This window comes from Augochlora pura, chromosome 9 (genome assembly GCF_028453695.1).
Source record: "Augochlora pura isolate Apur16 chromosome 9, APUR_v2.2.1, whole genome shotgun sequence".
NCBI lineage: Eukaryota > Metazoa > Arthropoda > Insecta > Hymenoptera > Halictidae > Augochlora > Augochlora pura.
This window is the reverse complement of record NC_135780.1, coordinates 2,238,257-2,260,350: the sequence shown is the minus strand read 5'-3', so window position 1 is coordinate 2,260,350 and position 22,094 is coordinate 2,238,257. Positions and strand designations below refer to the sequence as shown.

Sequence of the window (22,094 nt, the reverse complement as noted above, 5' to 3'; positions counted from 1 at the left end):
GGTGTCCGGAAGCGGGATTCGTTTGAGCGGCCTGGCTCGGTTCGAGCCGCGGGCTGGGGCTTAGATAGATCAGCGAGCTGTTAGAGGGCGAACGTTGTGCGATGCTCGCGGCGGAAGCGTGGCGTGGAAGCGGTGTGCGGTGGCGGGGCTCGTGGTGCACGAAAGATAGGAAGCTGTCGAGAAGCATACTCTTGACTTTGGACCTTACCTTCTTCGTGGATGAGTCGCGTTTTCTGTCTAGCGTGCGCGCGGCCACGGTAGACGAGGAGGACTCGGTGGTAGCGAGCTGGTCGCCGCTACCGGCCAGCATCGCGAGCGCGAGCTCGCTCGGGGGGAGATGCCGGGACGGCGCGGTCGTCGGCGACGGCAACGGCAACGAGGTGGCCGTCGTCCCGTCATCCCCCGCGGCGGCCGCCGCGACCGTCGCGACGGCCGTCGTCGTCGTCGTCGTCGTCCCGTTTCGCTCCCGTTTAGGCTCGAGCGTGTTCTGCTTGCTGTTCCCGGGGGTCTTGTTCGGCGGGGGATAGACGGGATGGCACTTGGTCACCGGCACGAAGTCCGGCGGACAGTCGACGGCCACCTCGCGGTATGGCCTCCCGCCGACCACGAGGAAGCTACGCTCGGCGTGCTCGTGGTCGGTGGACGCGTCGCTCCTCAGAGTGGAATAGCCGCTGGAGATCTGTTGATGGCGTTTCTTCTTCGGCCGCTGCCTCGAGGACGAGGACAAACTGCTGCCCGACTCTATGCCCACAAGATCCTCGCTGGATCCAGACCTGATCAGCTCCTCCACGTCCAGGGACCTGGTCTTCGCCTTCGTCTTACCACGGTCTTCCGTCTGTCTGCGGGTTTTACCACTTTTTAACGACTTTGCCGGCGTTGAATCGGTCTGCAGCTCTCTGGGCTCTTTGTTCCGAGCCGCGGAGGACCTGTTCTGGTCCCTGGGTAGTCTCGGGATTGTGCATTGCTCGTCGATTAGTCTAGTCAAATCAGAAACCTCGTCGGATCTCATCAAAAGACCCTGGAGGTCCTGCAGGTCGGCCAGACCGTAAGCCGGATTGTCGAAAGAGGTCGCGTCCCTGGTTCTGCCGAACCTCGGTGCGACTTTGATCTCGGGGACCACCGGTATGCAGGGGGAGCCCAGGTCTATCCTTCTGGCGTCGTATGTCGGTGACTCCTTGTCCCTGGCTTTGGCGTGCCTCAGCACCAGACTACTGTCCAGGGGAGCGGTGCTGTCGGACCTGCCGGAGGAGCTCCTCGGACTGGCCGAGTCATCGCTGCAGGTCTTGAGCATGGTCGGGTAATCCTCTTTAGCGAACGGGTAGTCCTCCTCGACGTCCACGTCGACGCTGGATTCCTTCTGGCCGTTCGTATCCTCGTTCACTCCCTCGTCCTCCTCGTCGTCGAAGTCTTTGAACGGGTTCTTCAGGTCTGGGGAGCCCAGAGTCGAGGGGCTCCTGCGGTACGCGTCGTTCTCCGCTTGCTTGCCGTCCTTTCGCGGCTTCTCGTCCTCGTCCTCGAGGTTCTCCGGCTCGATCTTCAGCTCGATCTTGACCATGTGCGGCTGGTGATGGCCGTTCCTCGCGCACGGGCGCAAGCTGGCGTCGGTGACGTCCTCTACGGGCTCTAGGCTAGTTGGAACTTTACCGTCCGCGCTGGCGATGCGCGGTGGAGGCGGCGGAGGCGGCGGCGGCGCAGGCGGCGACTTAAGGGTGTCGTTTTTAAGGTTTAGGGAGAGGTCGAGGTCGCTAGCTAGCTCGCTACGGGGGCCACGAAGCTCGTTCCTATAGTCGGAAGAGCAGTTCTTTACCTTGTTGGGGTAGGCCTTCTGTAGAAGGGTGTCGGGGACGTCGACTGGTAGCTCCCGGTGAGGCCCTAGGCCGCCAGGGGCCCACATCTCATCGGGACCCAGTCCCTCTTGCGGCTTCTTCGCGTTGTTGTTCTCCTGCAGCTGCTGCTGCTGCTGCTGCTGTTGCTGCTGCTGCTGCTGCTGTTGCTGCGAGTGTATGTCCGTCACGCCACTGCCGTTACGAATTCGGGACCTGTCGGACAAAACGGAGAAGGTGACCGTTTTAACGATTTTCGATGCGTCCGGTGCTACCTACATCCTGCATCCCCCACACACGTAACCTAACCCTCTCTCTCACTCTTTCTCTCTCTCTCTCTCTCTCTCTCTTTCTCTCGCCATCCATCGCTCTCACATCCTCGTTCACTCTCTCTTTCACCCTCTCTGGCGTGTGCCGTCTCTTTTCTTTACAGAGATCTCCGGACACGCGGCTCACCTCTATTCAACGGCGACCCACTCACACGCTATTTACAGAACGAAGTGGCCGCGCGACCCGATGCTGCTTCGAAACTCGCCTACATCGCGGATTTTTTTCCCCGAGGCACCGGCGCAGGGTAAACCGGGGTGTTTCGATCATCCGCGAGACCGGTCCATCGTTATTATTCTAACGGCTGGTCAGAGGAAAGGTCTTCGCCGATAGGACTCTAAATGATTCTGCTGATCCCTTTCACATACAGTGGTCCACCAAACTGTTCGACGCAACGACCTTTTTTTAACCAAACCGCTTGGATATCCAAACCGCTTGGATATTCGTTTTTAGGAAGTAGCAAGAAATTTAGTTTTTCAATTTTTCGTCGACTGTAACTTGACTCTGGGTTAACATTGATTTTAGGAGATTTAATCCAGTTTGAAAAAAGTTACTATAAGAGCTGAATGTAAAAAGTGAAAATACTGTTTGATCTCAAAGAACTGAACAAGAATAAAACCTTCAGAACGTAACGATAGTTAACGATAATATAGACCACATCAATTATGTTCACATTAATTGTGATTCACGGATCTGTATATCAAAAACGAAAGATCCGACGACGCGCGGCAGAGTTTCGAAGCATCGTGTAGCTCGCAACAATTAACAGATAAGTACGAATACGTGACAGTGTACGGGCGACAAACAACGGCACAAAGGGGGATGCTGAAATACCACAGTTTCAATATTAAAAGGTGCCGCAAAGGGGGTCAGATGCCATGGTACAAACATGAAAAGTGACGAGAAAGGTGGGGAGAATACCGGAATCTCGTTACCAAAAGCGACGCGAAGGAGGGGGGGCAACACGCTGCGGAAACAACGGATGGAGATATACGGGGTTGCACGGGTATGCCAAAAGTACGGCGGGCCGCTCGAACAAACTCTCTCGGCACACTCTCAAAGGAAAAGCGGTGTGCAGCAACGGGCGTCGTGCTCGGAGTTCGGCGAGAACGCATCGGCACACACTCCGGGGAGAGGAGTGTGGTTGCGCGGTGCACGCTAACTACGGAGGAGCGGAATTAACCAAGGGGAAGTTAACGAGTTTTCTAAACGCGTTTCTTACGCGCAATCGAGGCCAATCTAGGTTACAGCCACTTACCGACGTAAAATCATAGTTCTAAACAGCGACCCACGGACAGGCCTGTCGCGGCGTCGCTTGCAAAATTTCCTCTCAGAAGTTACTTTTTACGGCGAAGTGCGAACGAGCGACACGGGCGTCGTGTCCGGGAGATTAGTCCTCCGTCCGTCGTTTCGCTGACAGCGAATCGCCGCATCGAAACTCGATGGGAACTGTTATCTTAATCGGGGATTCTTTGGTCTTACGGTCACAATTAAAACGTCATTAATTCCACATTCTTTACAAATACCTTTACCGATAAAAGACCGAACTTCGATGCCACTCGAAAATAATTTCGGGAAAACATATTTTCGTGATGATTAGTACCGTAAAATACTTTCACATAATGCCGAGATAAAGAACTTTAAAAAATCGTGGCGCGGAGCTGAGATGGTACTTCGATGAATTTGAATGAAACGTACGGAAGGATCGTTCCATCCGGAGTGTGTATTTTCTCCGTGAATTTTTCCAGGATCGACGCGTGAATGAGTTATTATCGGAGAGCCGGTGACCTTAAGAGGCGACCAAGGGACGCATGAAACCGCCGATCGACGCACGTGGAGAGCCGACCGAGAAAATCCCTGCGTAAAAGTGAATTTTCACGCGACGCTGAGTATCGGTAGAAAGCTGGACGCTGCACGTGCGTGTCCGCCCTTTTCTCGTATGTCGTGCCTCTAGTCGACCCACGAGAATTGAATATTTAGTCTGATTTATTTATGTTACGGTCTGTTGTCCAGATTAAAATCCCCCAGACGATGTACTTCAATCACGGACGTCTGTTTTGTATGCAAACGTCAATTACGAAACGAGACAATTGACAAAACTCTCGGAACAGCAGCAGAATAAAAAGAAAAAGAAATTCCATATAACATTTATAATTTAATATAATTTAACATTATAATATAACATTTATAATTTAATATAATTTAACATTATAATATAACATTTATATTATATTATAATATTTATATTTACATATAAAATATATATATTATATTTACGAAAATAAATGATAGTTATAATATAATTATATGTAATAATTGACTAAAAAATGAATATTGTAGAAGTCAATGATTCCATTATACGAGCCTTAATCGTTCAAATAGCTCGAAATCGAATGAAGTCCGTACAAAGGAAATACAAAGACGAAATGGCGCCGTATCGATGTTGTACGAACGTTGTCGTGACAAACAATAATTGGTGCATCGAGGGCGGTTCGATAACCGGGAGAATAGCCGGCCGATTCGTCAAAGTCGAAACGAAATCGTGTTATTGGCGAGTGAGCTCGAAAGGGTGTCGGCATGTTGCATCATCGATCACCAATAAGAGATTAATGAAGGAAATTGCGCGGCGTTGCTCGGAAAGGGCGCGGAGAAAGAGCGAGGTGAATAACGCGATAGAAATTTCAATGGAAAGTCGCGGGGCAACGTGGCGCGCGCGCGGTTATTCGATCGGGTTCTGGATTGTCCACAGCAGCCGCGATCGCTGGGGAATTTTATCGATTCGACAATTAGCACGTGCCCGTTCACGTACGTCCGTCCGTTCGACGTACACAACACGGCCGGCTTCTCTTTTCCCGTTCTTTATTTGCCACGGTACGGGGACGAGCGAAACCGATGAAATTCCGCGTCGCTCGAAGGAACTTCGCTCGTTAATTCCGGACTGCGCGAAGAAAAACGAGAACGCTCGGTTTCTCGGGCCCGCGGACTTTTCCCCCAGAAATTGGAAAACTCGTATCGGTTATGATCAATCGCGGGCGCTGCCCGGTCAAATATCTTTGTGCAGACGCAGCTGCGCCACCATTTTATTCTTCCATCGAGTATATGGAGCCTGCTGACGGACTTCAGGAATTTTTGCCATTAGCACTGGAACTACCGAGCTCTCGAGTCTAATTTATATTGTTTTATAAGAATGTCAAGATTTGATTTATTTTAATTTCGTGCGCTTTCTATTATAATACGTGCTTGGATAAAGAATGTTTCTCAAAAATTTTTGCTAAAAGAATTTGTATAATCTATATTAGAGATAAGTGCTGTTGAATTTCAACAAATAAGTTGAAATGCAAAAATCAATCAAATTATTATTTACCACCGAATATGTTTAAGATGTGAAGGCATGCGATGGTTTATTGAATCTCTTCTGATCGTTATTGTTTTTGTTGAATTGATTCGTGTTAGTTACCTGAAATATCTTAAATGAAAAGGACGTATTTTATATCTTTCTTTAAATAATTAATGTTCTGATTAAAGTTCAATTTATAGTTCTAATAGTGTTTAATAATTAATTATTCCCATAACAAATTCATAATTCTAATAAGTGCCTTAACAAACTTTCATATTCACAATTCTCCTTTTTAAAAATACGACAGAGATGTTTCGAGGTTTGAGGTTATATAAATCTATCCCGTGGTAGACAATAACTAACGCATCGAGCGGAAAATAGGTTCGATTACTGTGCACAGTAAATAAACAGCTGAATTTGGAACTAAAACCAAAAACTCAGATAAATAATCACTATTTTATTTTCAATTTTACAATTATTTTGCGACTATTCAGATTGTAAAGAGACTTTTCCGAGTTATTTATTTAATATATTTGTTATTACCTTTTCCTAGCAATCCTTCATCAAAGTAACGTCGATACAAATAAATGTCTTTTATAAAACGATAGAAAACAGCTGCTTCTAGTGCTCCGTAAATCTAATGATAACGGGTTACGCCCATAGATAGAATAAATAAACGAACAATAATTGTGCGCGGTTTTCCTCGCGTCTCTGCTCTCCACGGATCGCGTTATCCTCGTCAGTTCCTCGATAATTCGGTCTGTTAATTGCGTCTATGGCTAGCTCGGAAAACTGTTCTGGATTCACAGAGCGCGCGCGCGCGCGCGCGATAGTGGAACTTTCGAAACGACGCGACGCATTAAAATGTAATAAATACGTTAATTACGGAGGTATCCTCAAACTCGTTCAACGGATACAAAGCCACGGCCATCGTGAATAGAATTTTCCGGCCATTTACCTCTAGCCGCCTCGACTATTTTGAAAGACCGTCACCGAGGCGTGCTCGTTAACTTATCGTCGCTTCAGCAGTTGCATCAGAGTGCCCATTCATAATAACCTGCACCTCTTTCCAAATAGTTCTGCGCGAACGTAAAATATTACGAAACCTGCTCGACGCTGAACTACAAAGTGGTTGAAGTAATGATAGGTTCATCGGATTTTTGTGACATAACAACGTGTTTTATGTAACATATTTGTGTTTCCTTATTAGCAGGCGATTCGTTGCTGCACGTTTAGTCGAGTGCATAATTATTTCATAATATAGATTATTTTGAATAACATAGTTATTGTATCAATATTAAAAAAATGTGAAAATGTCCTTTTAGAACTTCCTAATCAGATGGACACTGCTGGTTGGCTTGAGAAAGGCTAGCTATAGATACACATCGAATGGAAAAAATAAAGCTTCAGGATTTCGAAGGGAAATCAGTTTAGACCAGGGCTTCTTAAACTATGGGTTTTAACCCCCAAATGGGGTCGCGTAGCAAAATTCTGCGGACGCGAGAGATTTTAATGTCAAATATTTATATATACCATTTTATAACATCACTATATATTTTCATATGTATATGTATATTGTTACCTAATAAATAAATCATCAAAAAATATTAATTTATTTTTCTTTTATATTTGTATGGGGTCGTCAAGGAACTCGCAATCATAAATGGGGTCGTGAATGACAAAAGTTTAAGAAGCCCTGGTTTAGACGAATAAAAATAAATAAATCCTGTTTTCGCCAGCCATTATTCAGGAATCGTTATTTCGTTCGCTGCATCGTTTCGCAGAGCGACGCCAACACGCGGACGATTCGCCAAGCCGACTCCACGACAAATTAAGCGGCACAGTGTCCCAAAGAGATCGGTTCGCGGAGCGGTTCGTTGCCCCGTGGAATTATCATCGGCGGATCTACGGAGGATCCCATAGGAGGACAATAGATCCCGCGGATCGTTCACCGTGACCGAAAACCCGAGCAGAACGCCGCAGACGAATTCTCCGAACGAACGATCGCCTCTGATGGAAAGAGACCGGGCGGAGGGTTCGGTTGAACGCGATTTTTCCCGTGGATCCAGTTACAAGGGCAACGGAAAGGGGGGTGGAGGCGGGGAGGGGGGGGGAGGGGGAGGGAGGGAGGGCAACAGAGGAAGAACAAGAGCGGCGACGGCATTACGGTTGTGGGTAAGTGGCCACGTGAATTCGACGGAGCGGGTAGGAGCAAGACGCGAGCGGAGGAAGAAGTGGGGAAAAAAAAAAAAAGCGAAAGAGACAATGCCGCATACCGGCTGGCTGGACAAAAGCGACAGAAAACGCGGGACGCAATGGCGCGCGGGACCGTTCGCGGGCGATGCAACGTAAACGAGTTCACGTTCACGTGCGTTCGCCGGGGATCTTTTCAAAGGATCCTCTCTCTACCATTGGAACACGCCCGCACGATTCTCCTTTCACGATAGTTTTTTTCACCGACGCGACGCTCCTTTGTACGCTGATTCGTCTAAGAAACGAGCCCGCGCCGCGCCAATTCGAATCCATCCCGGAGACCAATATGGCGCCCGCCGGAGTCACCTCGTCCATCAATCTCGTTCGTTAATGCGATACACGATTAATCCTTCGCGAATGAATCGCCGCATAGAAGACGCGAATATATGCGTTTAATAATAACATTTGATTGTTACTATTATTTGCTGCGTACCGCTCACAAAATCTGCGCGTTGTTTTATGACAGTGGTAAGATTGGTTCTGCTTAAAATTTGCACGATTTTTATAGAAATAGTATTTTGACTAGAGATGTTTATCTAAAAGTTGCTCAGAGATATATTTTTATGATATCAAGAAAAAATCACGAACCAGTAATTTTGGCAGAATTGCTAGTTCCAGTGTCAAGAATAGTACGATTTAGGTATTACGTATGCAAGTAGATGCTAAAAGAAAAATCGAAGGAAACTACATAAAAAGAAAAAAGGCAATAATTAATTTTTTATTGTTTAGATTGAATTATTGTAATATTAGAAATGAGAATTTTTTGTAACTATATTTTAAATCAGAGAAAGAAGAAGAAAAGAAATAAAGAAAAATATCAATTAAAACAGATAAGAAGGAATGAAAGAGACAAAAGATATAGTATAAGCTGGGAAGATAACAAAGTTCAGGATGTTCGAGTTTTCCGTCATTCGAGTCTTCGATACGTAATCTGCTTCTTCGATGAAAAATATTCTTGGTGCTTTGAAGAAGCTTCGATCGACATTACAATGCTAAAACGTACAAAATGGGATTTCCCCTGGCTCTTTTGTCAGAGTAAAACAACCTAGGCATTGTCATTACAACTAACTACTCAATATCCGCGAATGTTTCGATTCCTTCTTGCTCGTAACAATGCGATTCTTACTTTCACTGCAGCTGCGCCGCGATTGTGGATTAGTTTAGTCAGAGACGATTGTCATGCGAATATGGCGTTGCGAAACGCATACGGTCTTAAGTTACAGCACGCCGCAGTCAAAGATTCAGATACCGCAAGATGACGGGAATATTTAGAGACACGCTGAGGATGGTGTTCATCCTTTCAGACCGACAATTAGTCTGTTTCTCGTTTGTAGATGTGGCTACGCGGACCAAAATGGCGCGCACGCTACCGATACTCTGCGTCTAGTCGATGTTACTGCTGTGATGTTTGTTGTATTGCTACTGAGTTTGTTGGACTAGCCAATTTCTTTGTAATGTCTTGTCGACATTAGGAATAATGGGATAAATTCTTTGATACTTATTTAATAATACAGTCTTAAATAAATTATTTGATGAATTATTTGATGAATTATTTGATGAATTATTTGATGAATTATTTAATGAATTATTTAATGAATTATTTAATGAATTATTTAATGAATTATTTAATGCATTATTTAATGAATTATTTAATAATTCCTGATTCTAACAATTTCTTAGAACAAGAAGAACATTTATATTAATTCTGTACTCCAACGGTTAAATATTGGTGAAAAGAAATTATTCCGACATCCAAGAAATGGAATATCATGCTTACCAGACTGTTCTTAGAAATCTCATCACGACTGAGACTTGTAAAAGTATGCCAAGCGGTTGATTCAACCATTATTCAACGATTTTGTAAGCGATATTTTTGTCTGGTTTTTATCCTGCCATATGCAGAATCAATTATGGCCTGTATAATTCGTTCAGTCGTATCACAGCGAACTTGTTTGCCGAACGTGACGATTTCTTTCTTGCCTCGCTGCAATATTTCAAACACCGACTGCGGAATAATATTTTATAAATCTGGTATCATATTTTGTTGTATAAAATGAGAACGTGATTCGCTATACATAATGTATCTCCCAAAGATTTATCCAAATAATGGCAATAATAATTTCATAATTAATTATGTCATAACTGAATAATTCGACAGGAAAATGCCCCAAAAACAGACCACGCCCCCCCCCCCCCCCCCAGTCCCAATTAAAAGGCACGACTTCCTGTCTGACACAATGCATCGTCACCTAAATCCGGAATCGCCAAACATAGGGGACTCCGGCCAATCGAGAATCGTGCAACCGACCACAACATCGAACCTCCACGGTAACGATGGAGCAGCTTCGGGCTGACAAACAGGTCAATAATCGCTAGAGTAAACGCGTCGCGACCGATCCCCGGTGATAAATCGCACGCAAACTGGACTGTCGCAAGAGTCCCCCGTCCGTTCTCATGCTCGGCCGAGGAACGCGCGGAATGAATCCGGTCTTGGGAGAGATTTTCGCAATGGAAAGTCGCGCGGAACGAGCACCGGCGTGCAACGCGGGAACCGCGAGAGCACCGATAATTGTCGCGGCACGATCGCCGATTCATCGCGGCTGCTATCGGCAATCGCGTTACGAGCGATCAAGGCCGCCGTGAACGATGACTGTGCGTCGATGGAAGGCTGCATTCGTACGTGTTCCAGCGTCCAGATAAAACGGATAGGGTGACACATCGACGCGGAGAAGTGCATCCAACGGCTACGTGTGGCTACTGGACGATATACAGGGAAACTCGACCGGGTCTCGGTCTCTCTCTCTCTCTCACTCTCTCCCTCTCTTTTGTCCGGCTTTGTCCGAGGAGGCAGAGACCGGTGTGTATCTAGGCTAGACACTGGCTACGGATTTAACAGGGATTATACTGTTAAAGGGAACGAGCGGCGCGACTCGATTCGACGGGGTACTTCCAGGAAAAGCGGTCGAGGAGGCCCGGACGGACCTCCAACAGAACAACCGACTTCTCTGTACGAAAATTTTTACCTCGTGGCGCACACGCGTGTCTTTAGTTTGTCCAACCGTAGGGAAACATCTGTGGCTCCGGGGGGCTAAACCACCGTCATTTGGACGCTTGCCGGAAGCGCCGGGGTCAAGTGCTCTCTGTCTTCGACGGGGGCGCCGTTAAAGAAACATTATCTCCGACGTGCTTTCGGCGACCGTTCGCTCCTATCCAAGTCTCGTTTCGCCCATTTTCCTCGAGTTCGACCCTCCCGCGGTTCCCATGAATTTCGAGAATCGCGGCGTCGTTCGAGGGCGATAGGCTAAAACGATCTACTGGCACAAGGTGGACAGGTGTTCGGCATGAGTCATTTAACACGTTAAGCGCCATGTCGGTCACCGATGACTGACGATGCACGATCTAAAAGTCATGCTCTTCTGTTCATAAATTGTATATAGCGATAGAAAAGAATGTACGATACACGGAACATAGGTATTAATAGTTAATAATGGTACAATATTATATTCGTTGTATAAATTATTGTACTTTAGTCTAATTTACTCTATTTTATTCTATTCTACTATTTATGTTATTTTATTTTCTTGTTTAGCCGTACCTATTTTATTTTACTGTATAGTAATGGAGGTATGAGTTCACTATTAATCAATAAAGTTCGCTATTATGTACGGTGTACAATTTAAAACTTATATTCTTCTATTAATAAATGTTAAATAGGTTGGAGATCAGAAAATGTTTCAATTTTAAATATTTGACAATCAAAAAAGAATGTACGGAAGTGTTACTGATTACTATAAAACAAATACTATTTAAATATACGCTAAAAGAACTGTTATTTGCAGGTTTCACAGGATATCATAGCGCTAGAAAATAAAGCAAAACAGGCTAGGCGTTTAACGTGTCAAAAGTGACGCCAAAATTTACCAGTCAACGATTCCGTCTGTTTTCATCAACGATTGTTTGACATCGAGTTTACGACTTAATATGATCTCGCAAAGGTCACCTTGAGCTGCAGAGGACACCGAATGCATTATTTATTAAAAGACCTCCTCGCGATTTCAGTCGTGCGTCAATAAGCATTTTCCAATGGCCATGCGGCGGTCATCGAAATGTCAAAGATTCTACATGGGAGGACTGGGTGAATTTTTCACCGTAGAACGCGCGAGTCAAAGCCAAAGCGCGCTCGTTGTTATTCGAGAGACGGTTAGCTACGATGGCAAATTCTACCGGGACAGTTTGCCTATAAATAACAGCGACAACGGCGATGGCAATAAATACAGAGAAAAATGTGACAATGCCGGAACCACTTGCTCCATATATCGGCGCTTCGGAAGACTGGTGCCTACCTGCGACTGGCACAAGCTCGAAGCAAGCTTGACGCTCTAATCGGCGTCGAAAATTCTATGTCAAGAATTTTATTTATCACTTTATGATGTGCAAAGTTAATATTTAAAAATATTGAAATCCGGCTGCACTACTCTATAGTAAAAATAAAATGATTGATCCTAGCTGTAATGAATATCGAATATCATCGGTTCTAGGAAAATGTAAAATTAAAACCTCTTAGTAGCTTCTCAATTTTTCCAGGTTCGATAATTACTAAGCGGACTGCAGATTTTATGCATTTGTGACAAAAATATGTGTTATTCAAAACAGCAGAAAAATTAAGTTGAGAATATCAAGTTCTCTTATCAAATTAATTAAGGACGAGAAGAAGTTTTCGATTTCTCGCGATTGATGCGAACGATTTTTATTTCGCATAAAATTTCATAGTATAATGATAAGAGTATCGTTTGGAGACGCCAAGAGTATTTCTTTTTTAGATATTATCCCGGCTCCGATTTTGAGAAGAATTTATGTACGCTCGTCGTTTTGCCGACAGTTCTGCGGCGAGAGAACACGCGATTCGGCAGCCATATTGAAACCGCGGGTCGCCTTTCAGGATCAGAGGGCCCCGTCGATCCCGACGTTTCTGAAAAGGTCCGTTTCTGTTTTACAGAACACAGGCCCGGCCCTTTCGAGGCGAAAGGATCTGGTTTTTGTCTAGAACCGTTCCACGAAGTACCCCGTCGCCGTCACCGGGCTCCAAGCTCTCGACAGACCTAATGGCATTGCGCCTCTTCAGCACCCGAACCCTCTTCGGCGGTCCTCTTCTTGTAAGGAATCCGCCAAAACCAGCCCATGCTCCTTCGCGACGGCGCTGCGGCTGCTCGGCAGCTACGTTTCGCGACAATTCGCTGGGAAAACACGATTCACAGTCACGAAAACCGTCGGCAAACCTGATTCGAGGCGGATCCGATACCAGAAGTGGGCAAAACCATCTTAGAACGCGGCAACCATGAACCCAAAGCTGTCTATTTAATCAAGCGATCTGTTGTTACGATGCTCTTACATTTCGCAGCTCCTAATGCTTGATCCATCATTGTTATGAATAAATAATTCTCTCCTAATTCAATCTTCCTGCACTGCCATTGCTTTTGCTATACTTTCGCTCCAATTTTTTAAATCCACGAACACAATACGAGATTCCTGCATTTTATTCTGCATTTTATTTGCATTTAATTCTGCATTAATGCATACACTACAAATACGTTAGATCTCCACCGTATTGATAAAGTAGACCCTGGGTTGATTTGATTGACAGCCAGGTAGACAAACAATGAGTTTGCAGTTCTCAGGGCCAGGATATACACGGTGGGTGAAAATCGTGGTGCAGCTGGTCAGAGGACGATTCCAGATGGAAAAATAAGTCGAAGAAAAACATTAACGTTTTGATATTTTCGAAAAAAGATAAGTTTAAAAATCTCTCAAGCTTTGCAAGACTTGTAACATGACGAGAGCAGAGTCGATACAGGATGACCCGATGCACCACTTGATTCCTATTCGATATAGCATTATCTCTTCAACCTAGTTTTCCTCGACAAATTTTTCGCTCGCTCTGTACAAGCAATGGAATACGTAAACGATCGTAAAACAATTTCGAATAATTTGCCAGCGGACCGAAGCACCGAAGATTGGCTGCGAGGGGCCGTTTTACGGCGGAAGAACTGTAAATCCGTTATGTTCCTGGCTGTCAGCGCGGCAGTCAACAGGTTCGTCCTTATCAGAGACAGTGTATTTGCCCATCTCCGGATCGATGCGAGGGAGCAACGGTATTTAACGATGGATCCAAGGTCCTAGGCGATTCACCGGGGCAATCTCATGCGAAATCTCCCGGCGTTCACGTAACGCGATACGCTATCATTTTCGCGGCGGCTTCGCGTACGCGTTCCGAAACGTTCTCACGAGGTGGATTCGTCGAATCTAGGCTGAGATTTGCCCGAGACAATTCCGAACAGTCCGCGGACCGCGTCGAATAATATTTCAAAGAACTGTCAATCTGATAACTGAAATCCGTGTTATTTATTTCATTTATAATTATCACCAGACCGCGGATTTTATGGCAGAAACGAGAAGGCATAATTTGCATCAGTCAACAAATTAATATACCGTAAACGTCGATGCGTTAATTTCAACTTATTAAAATAAGAAAGAAACTTCGCTATTCGCAACTGACGCAGACAGTTTTTACTCGGCATAGAAATCCGCAGCCTAATTACGACAGTTTCTCTAGTCCGAGAAGCGTAACTCGCGACGAACGTATCGCTGTAATCGCGAGGCATCGCTTTAGACCAATTCGACGTTGGAAACGTTGACTGGAAACGAAGGCGCGTACGGTCGGAAGACCAACTGCAGCGTAAATTGAAGTGAGCCGAAGGGAGCCGCGGTCGGAAACGTTGAAGACCATCAACCGTAAACGCGCCGGGCGTCCGGATACTTATTTATGGGCGAGAAAAATGCGAGGAAGATCCGCGCGGGCGGAAAGCGAGGAAACCATTCGTCGCTCGACGGATTCCGGAAAAGAGGAAAATTCCCGTGGCCGACGGGGGGGGGAAATCTGGTCGGCAGGGGCCGAGAGGATCGGCGGAACGCTGGCTCCACGAATACCTGGCGGCGGTGGCGGCCAGGTAAGCGGGACTGCGGGACTGCAGAAACGGAAACACGAGACCCCCCCGCTGCTCCCCCTCTCCCCCTGGCGCACAATGTGAGAACAAGTGTCTAATGGCTTTCCTGGGCGAGCCGCGATTACGTAAGCCGGCGAATCTCGGGACGAAAATTATTCTGGCGTGCTGGAAAATATCGCGGACTGCTATTTTCTCGATCGGAGGTCGATTTGTCCTCCGTTGTGACCGTTCGGACGAGCTCGAGCCGCGCCGGCGTTTCCGACGTGGATTTTTTGTTGCTCGCGAGCCGAGCGCGGCGAAAATTTTAATTACCCTTGCCATTTACCGACGACGCGACCGTATACAATGCGAATATTTATGCAAATGTCCGGTGTCGATGGCTTCGCGGAGCATAAGAAGGATCGGCGGATTCGTTGCTAGACCGTGGACAATGGCACGGAATTCGACGAATTCCGTTACCGGAAGCGAAAATGTTTCGTTCGGTTTTTCGGAATTTGCGAACATCGTAAATTCGTGGCCGCTGCGACACTGCGCCTCGAATTCTTCGCTAATGAAGGTAATTAGTGGGTTGGGATTTTCGTGATGTCGCTGCTCGTCTGAGTCATTCGGTATTCACAGTTACGTCGCGCTGGATTCACGATTCTCTTCAACCTGCGCAGTATTTTCTATTTGCATTAGCGAGTTTGAACTTTCTCGATGAAAGCGCAACGTTTTATTGTAAAAATTGGCGACTGTCCGACGCAAATTCATCGGTTGGAAAATCAATGGTCGGAGACAATGTCAATTGATTCCACGAATTTGCGATGTTTCGTAATTAATACGGAATTCGAGCAATATTCCTCTTGTAAGCACAGCGCACTCATTGTTTATTTTTTCTCGTTTCAATTGAATTTAACACGTTGACGCCGGCGTCGATATTCACGATTTTCTCTGTGAATCGGTGCCCGAAATTTACAAAAATTAAATAATTATGTTAAGTTTATAATATCGAATTTCAACGTTTTTACTATCGAATATCTGTTTATAATGTTCAGATTAAATAACATCATAACAAATATTTTGTGATGTACAAGCAAGATAAGCAAACGTACGCCGCCTCACGGGTCTGACACGTATGACACACCGGTGTGGGTCAAGCCGGCGTCAACGCGTTAATGAAGTCCAAGGGATATCAAGAACTTTCTTATCAACGTGAACGCATGCTGAATCCGACGTAATAATCAAACTAATTTAATCTCGCGAATTCGAACAAGTTTTCAACGCCCCCATCTAGATTTCCGGTCACGCGGTTCCCAATAGGAAAACGGACCTCCGATCGAGAAAATCCACGAAACATCGGCCGAAAGCGTGTCAAAACGAAACGGAACCTGGGGGTTCGAAGTCCTGGCAAGCATAAAGTTCGACGCCAGGTTTTCAAAGTCCCGTTGCCTGCCCATTCATGCTCGTTAGCCGAGTGCCTGGCAAATACTTGGTGCACGCAGGATTAAATACCTGTACCTCGCGCAGGCTGGCAGGCGTGTCTATTCGGAGCGCGTCCAAAGGAATGCACATTTGATCGATCAACGAGTCAGCAAACGTTTTAAGTTTCGCAGTTCGAATATACCATGGGTCGTGTGCCCCGCCTAACACCATCAAGCTTTCGACGTTTCGCGCTGCGATGCTTTCGACGTAGAAACGACCAAGCAAACATCGCGCCGAATGCCAAACCGAGTCGTAACAGCGACGATAGCGGTCGCGACGATCCCACTCCGATTTCGCGTTCGCTTCCTGAATCTGTGAATACGACCGGGAGGCGCACGGCGCAGTGTTTTGTTAACGAATTCGACGCGAAGACGCGTCCACGCGTTCGCAGTGTTCGGCTTTTAGAGCTTCTCCGAAGCGACTGGGGACGGGGACTCTGGGGGGAACTTGTTCCCCGAATCGATTTCCATACAAAGAACAACCTGAACAACCCTGGCTGGGATTAGAGCGAGCAACAAAACCGGAAGAGCGCGACGCCGAAAGTTGCGACGCGACGCGACGCGATGGGACGCGGCGAGACGCTTAGTTGGGGACCTACCAGTGGAGCGTTTTGAGGATTCTCATGGCGTGGCTTCTCAACAATTCGTCCTTCGTTCAAACCTCATGGACGGACCCTCTCTCGCGTGCAGCGCGGCCGAGCAGCGAACGGTCGAGGAATCTCAATCGCTCGGCTATCTCGAGACACCTTCCATCATGCCCTCCGATTCCTCTCCCTGTCCTCCTCTGTCCTCTCTCTCACACTCTCTCCTCTCATCCGTCTTCCTCTTCCCAGGCGTCCTTCCTCTTCCCGATCCTTCGAATCCTGCTCTCTCCTCTTCGGCTCGGATTCCACTTCGGTTCCACTTCGGCTCCACTTCGGTTCCACTTCGGTTCCACTCCCGTGTCCGCGACCGCGACGCTCCTCTTCAGGCTCCCTCGTCGCACTATCACTCGGCGTGTTCACGCGCTATCGAGCATTCCCACCGGATTGCACCAACATACACACACAAATCTCCCGCACATGCATACAACACCGTGTGTGGCGTGCCGTATTCGAGGAAAACCGAATCACATGGCAAGCACCGGGGATCCACTCCGATCGAGGAAAAACAAGCCCGTGGTTCCTGGGCCGTCCTTAGGTATTATCACTCTCTCGGCCGGGCCCTGCGATGAAGAGTCGCGGGTCGACGGGACGCGACGCGACGCGACGCTCGCGGGAACGCGCGAACGGAAGAGAGACGCGCGGAGACGGTCGAGCACGGGCGCGAGCGCGAACGCGGCACGAAGAAGCGCAGACTCGCTGGCAAAGCGAAGGTGTATGCACCTTTTGAAGGCTGCATGCGGCAAAGAAGGCGGCACAACGGCGGAGCGGCACGAGGAGAAGGAGGAGCGCGCGGCAGCGCGCGAGCCAGCACAGGCGCGTTCTCTCGCTATATCGCGTGGAGAACGCTCGTACCGGTTTTGACCCGCCGCCGGACAGGTATTCCCGACTCCGTTAACCGCCTTAATTGCACCCGGCTCATATCACCCGGGGGGGAAAAACCGCCGCTTTCCACCACCCTCGACAACCACCCCCCTCGGCTAGGGAAACGATTGGAGAACCCTGCCGATTTTCATCCACTTGGCAAACGAAGACGTTGCGCCCGCAACCGCCGTGCAGTATTCTCGACGACGACGACGACGGCGTTGTTGTTGTTGTTGTTCGCGCGTAACTTAAATCCTTGATTCTCGAAGAGGCGCTGTATCCTCTCGGGATCGACGCGCGACGAACTGTTAGGGGACCGGGATCGGTTCACCGACACTGCTGGTTTCACTTTCAAGGTCGCCGGCGGCCCCGGTATTCGGCGGTCGGTTCCGTGGACGGTCGCGGGTGGAAGATCTCTGAACGCACGACGATCGCTGGCATCCCTCCAGCTTTGGACTGACGTGAGTTTGTTGGCTTCGGCTTCGGTTCGCTCCGTGCTCCGACCGAGGCGAGCCGGTGTCCCCTTCTCTCGCTCTCTTTGTCCCACCGCAGCGGTTCCGTCCTTCTCTCGCTCGTTCCTTTCCCTCGGCATACCTTGCCCCCTCCATCGGACAAGTCCTCCTCCACCTTTCAGCTGCGCGTTCCTACCTAACCGCCCCACCACAACGGCTCTCTCGTTCTCGGTCTCCACGGTACCCCTCCAACGCTGCGACGGCTCGTCGCGACGTCCCTGTTCAACCTTTTCTGCCCCCTGCGCGCACCTCTTTCTCCCTCACCCCCCCCCCCTCTCTCTCTCTCTCTCCGTCTCTCACTCTTTCTCACCTGTTCTATTCTTTACACAGAGAGTCCTCTCTCGGTGCGCACACCTCTCTCCATCCGCTTCTTCCAGCCTCTGCCTCCACCGGTCCCCGTCTTCTTCTTCTTCTTCTTCTTCATCTCCTGCTTCTTCTTCTTCTTCTACTGCCGTAACCGTTGCCTCCGCTGCCGCCGATTCTTCGTCCCTCCCCTGTGCAGATGCGTCACCTCTTTGTTCGTCGCGAGAGATTCCGGCCGGCTTTTGTTTTTCAACGGCGACTCCCTTTTCACCACGAGGAAAGATGGACCAGGGTTCGAGCACCCTCCGGACGAGGGACCGACGATGACGACCGGAAAACCGGTAGCCCATGCGATATCCTCGGGTATTCGGAGACCTCGAGACTCTCGCGATTAGGCGTCACGAAAGTAGTGGACTTCGTATACCGTCTGACAATTCGTAGGAGACATTCAAAGTCTGCCCCCGTTAAGGTCGCGCGGACTCGATGAAACCTGTGTAACAGTGGTCGTCGTCTCCTATGGACTGACGATTCAACGATCTAGGACATCGGAACGAGAACGACTCGCGTTTCGGCTTTCTTCTTAGTCGATTGTCGAAATTGTTAAAAAAGTTTCTTTTTTTAATAAGTTAATTACATCGCTACAAGTTTGCAGCAGACGCGAAAAAGAAGCATCTGAACCGGAAAAGAAATTCCAAAGCGTTGTTGCTTTTTAATATCCAGGTGACCCAGCCTCGAAAACCAATCCAGTTAGACCTTAGCTTCTGGAGGACGCTCTTCTTCGGTAAACCTTTTTACCATGCACTCTATTTCGTCCCGTAGAACCCCATTTTCCCGGCAATCCTGCTTATTATCAGTTTTTACCTCGAAACGTTTCAAACGAGCCTCTCCTCTCGTTCGTCGACTCGCGGATGGCTTTCTCTCGTCTCTCGCTTACTCGCGAAGGTCTGGTAGCTTCTCTCTCCTTCTCTCTCTCTCTCTCTCTTACTCGCTTCCTCTCTCCCTCTCTCGCTGACGGTGTCGTCGCTCCTGCGTTCCGGGGATCACGTAGCCAGGCATTGAAGTCTCTCGGCCACGCACGGCCTGCAGGAACGCGCCCGAGAAGCTGATCCCGCCTCGCCTCGCTCGGCTTTCTCTCTCTCCCTCTCTCTCCTTCTATTTCTCGTTCTGTCTCCCTCTTTCCTTTTCTCTCTCCCTCTCTATCGTCTCGCTCTCTCTCTCTCTCTCTCTCTCTCGTCTCTCAGCTGATTCCGGCCAGCATTTCTACAGAGATTCCTGCTCGTCCTTTTCCTACCGGCGAACGGGGATCGACGTGGAACGCGATCGAGCCTTGAGGTTAGATCGAAAACGGCTACTAGCTGTACTTTGCCTTTCCGTGGCTGTGCAGTTACTCTTCTTGGTTCCCTTCCTCGCTCGCTCTTCATCCCGAGGTGGCCAACCTCGCGGACAGCCACAATTTTATTAAGGAAACGACGCTATTTTTCTTAGCAGCGATACCATTGTTGCTCGTCCGGTTGTTGCGGATGGAAAGAACTGAATTTTAACCTTTGCACGATGGACATTTTTTTAGCATATATGGCAGTCGTGAATAGATCGATTTAAATCTTCCATGATTGCTATTTTTTCGATGAATTTGAATATTTTTTGAGAGAAAAGAAAATTTACATCAGCCGTTTATCTACTCTTAACTAAATGACTAAATATCGATGACAAAGAAACAGAATTTGTTTCCTAAAACAATGAACAATAAACATACACACACGACTGGTTATTACCGGAATTCCCCATCACGGGTCAGAGTCATAAAAGTGCGGCTCGGGGGTTAACCCTTTCACGTTTAAGGCATTAGAAGGTTTAAGGTTAGCTTAAGAGAGAGTCATTTTGTATCCATGTAGGAAATAGTGATATAAATATTATTTTGTTCCGTTCGACGCCGGTGTATTTATTTATACAATACTGTTCAAAAACACGCTCAGATATCTGTAGAAACAACATTTGTGAAAGAACAATATTAGAATAAAAATACATGTTTCAAACTCTATGATCGTTATTTAACTCTTCGTTAAGCATGCTAGGGTTAAATCACTGAAAGTGGCATTGAAACGTTTACTCGGATACTAAGACCGCTATGAAAAATTGCACAGCACGAGTGCATAAAGATCAACGGCTTGTTAATTGCTAATATGCTATTAATATTCCTTTGATCCTTTTCAGACCGTTCGACGACATTTTGCACGCAGTATCCAGACTGTGCAATAAAGTCAAGGAACTAAATAAAATCAATATAAAATCCAGTAGCAGAAGATCATCCTCCTAGATCACGAATGAAATGATTGTACGGCAGAGTTTCCTGTAGGTGAAATCGCTGAATGATTTTCCACGGAGCCACCGCCACGCGTCAGAGGCGCGAGAAAACGTCGAAAGGAGGCTCTCTCTCTCTCTCGTTTTTGGTATCGATCTAGTTTTCTTCTTTCGCGCAGAAGCTGCCGGCAGCTTTCTATGATCGCGGGGCGACCGGGTCCGAGGCGTATCCGCGCCGGCAGCCGGAGCGGAAACCGCGTTAATCGAGGCGGAATGGAGACAGAGCGGAAGAGGAAGAAATTAAAGATTTCCCGGAACGTCGTCGACGTCTTCGAGGGCCTAATATCGCGACCCACTGTCCTACTAGCGAACGAGTAATCGACTTTTGCGCCGGATCGACGTTTCTCTTCTGTCGTCGGAGCGGTTCCGAGCGGAACGGTCCCGCTCCGTCCGCGCGCCCGTTTCCGTCGCGGATTTTCGTACCGCGCGGAAAATTGGAACGCGGTCCCGCTTGACCCGGCCACCTTAAACGGCCGTCTCCTTCGTCTCCGAGCCGCCGGCTGCCACTCGTCCGACGTGCTCGAAAAGATTTCGACCCAGTAATAAAATGTTTAAGCCGTTCTTCCGGCCGGAATACGAGCAGGAAGTAGACACGTAACCCGTCTCGTGTGTACAGCCGCGTGAAACTCGGCGAAACTGGGGCTTCGGCGGCCCGCGATTCATCGACTGTTCGCATCGCCCGGAGGTTCGAAAATGGCATAATCGGTTCGCAAAATATTTGAAACGTTGTCGGGGCTCGTTCCGCACCGGAATCTCGCTCCGCGGATTTTCGATGCGTGGATCGTTGAACTTGGATATACGCGATAAGATCCCGGGATCAAGAAACTTCTTTGAGATTTACGTTTATTACTTTCAGAGGAGTCAGTATGACGATCTTGTTAGATGTTAATACGATACTTTGTTTCTAGTTCATGGGTACCGAAAGCGATTTGTGTTGCTTCACGAAATTTACTAGCGATTATTGCAAGAGTAATTTCGGTTTTCCAGATAAATGGCTTGTTTAATTGAATTAAATTGCATTTAACTAAATAGCGATAGAATGTATTGCATTCAGACATTTAGTCGATAATTGTCTGTGAAAGGGTCTTTTTAATTCAGGTTTAAAACAAAACAGCTGTTGGCAACGTTAACGTGTGTATTGTTTCGTAGAATCTTTTGTGCATGAGCAGCAGTACTCTGGAATTTTAATTAATAGCCTGTGGATTTTATCCATTT

General features: G+C 47.5%; 1 protein-coding gene across 4 annotated transcripts in view; it reads right to left on the bottom strand.

The window, feature by feature from the left end:
• The window catches only part of LOC144474662 (uncharacterized), a 106,388-nt gene that overhangs the window by 16,646 nt on the left and 67,648 nt on the right, over positions 1-22,094 (bottom strand). For 3 of the 4 annotated variants that reach the window (XM_078189759.1, XM_078189758.1, XM_078189760.1), the window contains one exon: positions 209-2,039. In XM_078189759.1, coding sequence (XP_078045885.1) covers positions 209-2,039 — 1,831 coding nt within the window. Of the gene's footprint in view, positions 1-208; positions 2,040-16,800; positions 18,453-22,094 lie in introns of those variants that run through there. The other variant, XM_078189761.1, reaches the window with a different exon arrangement.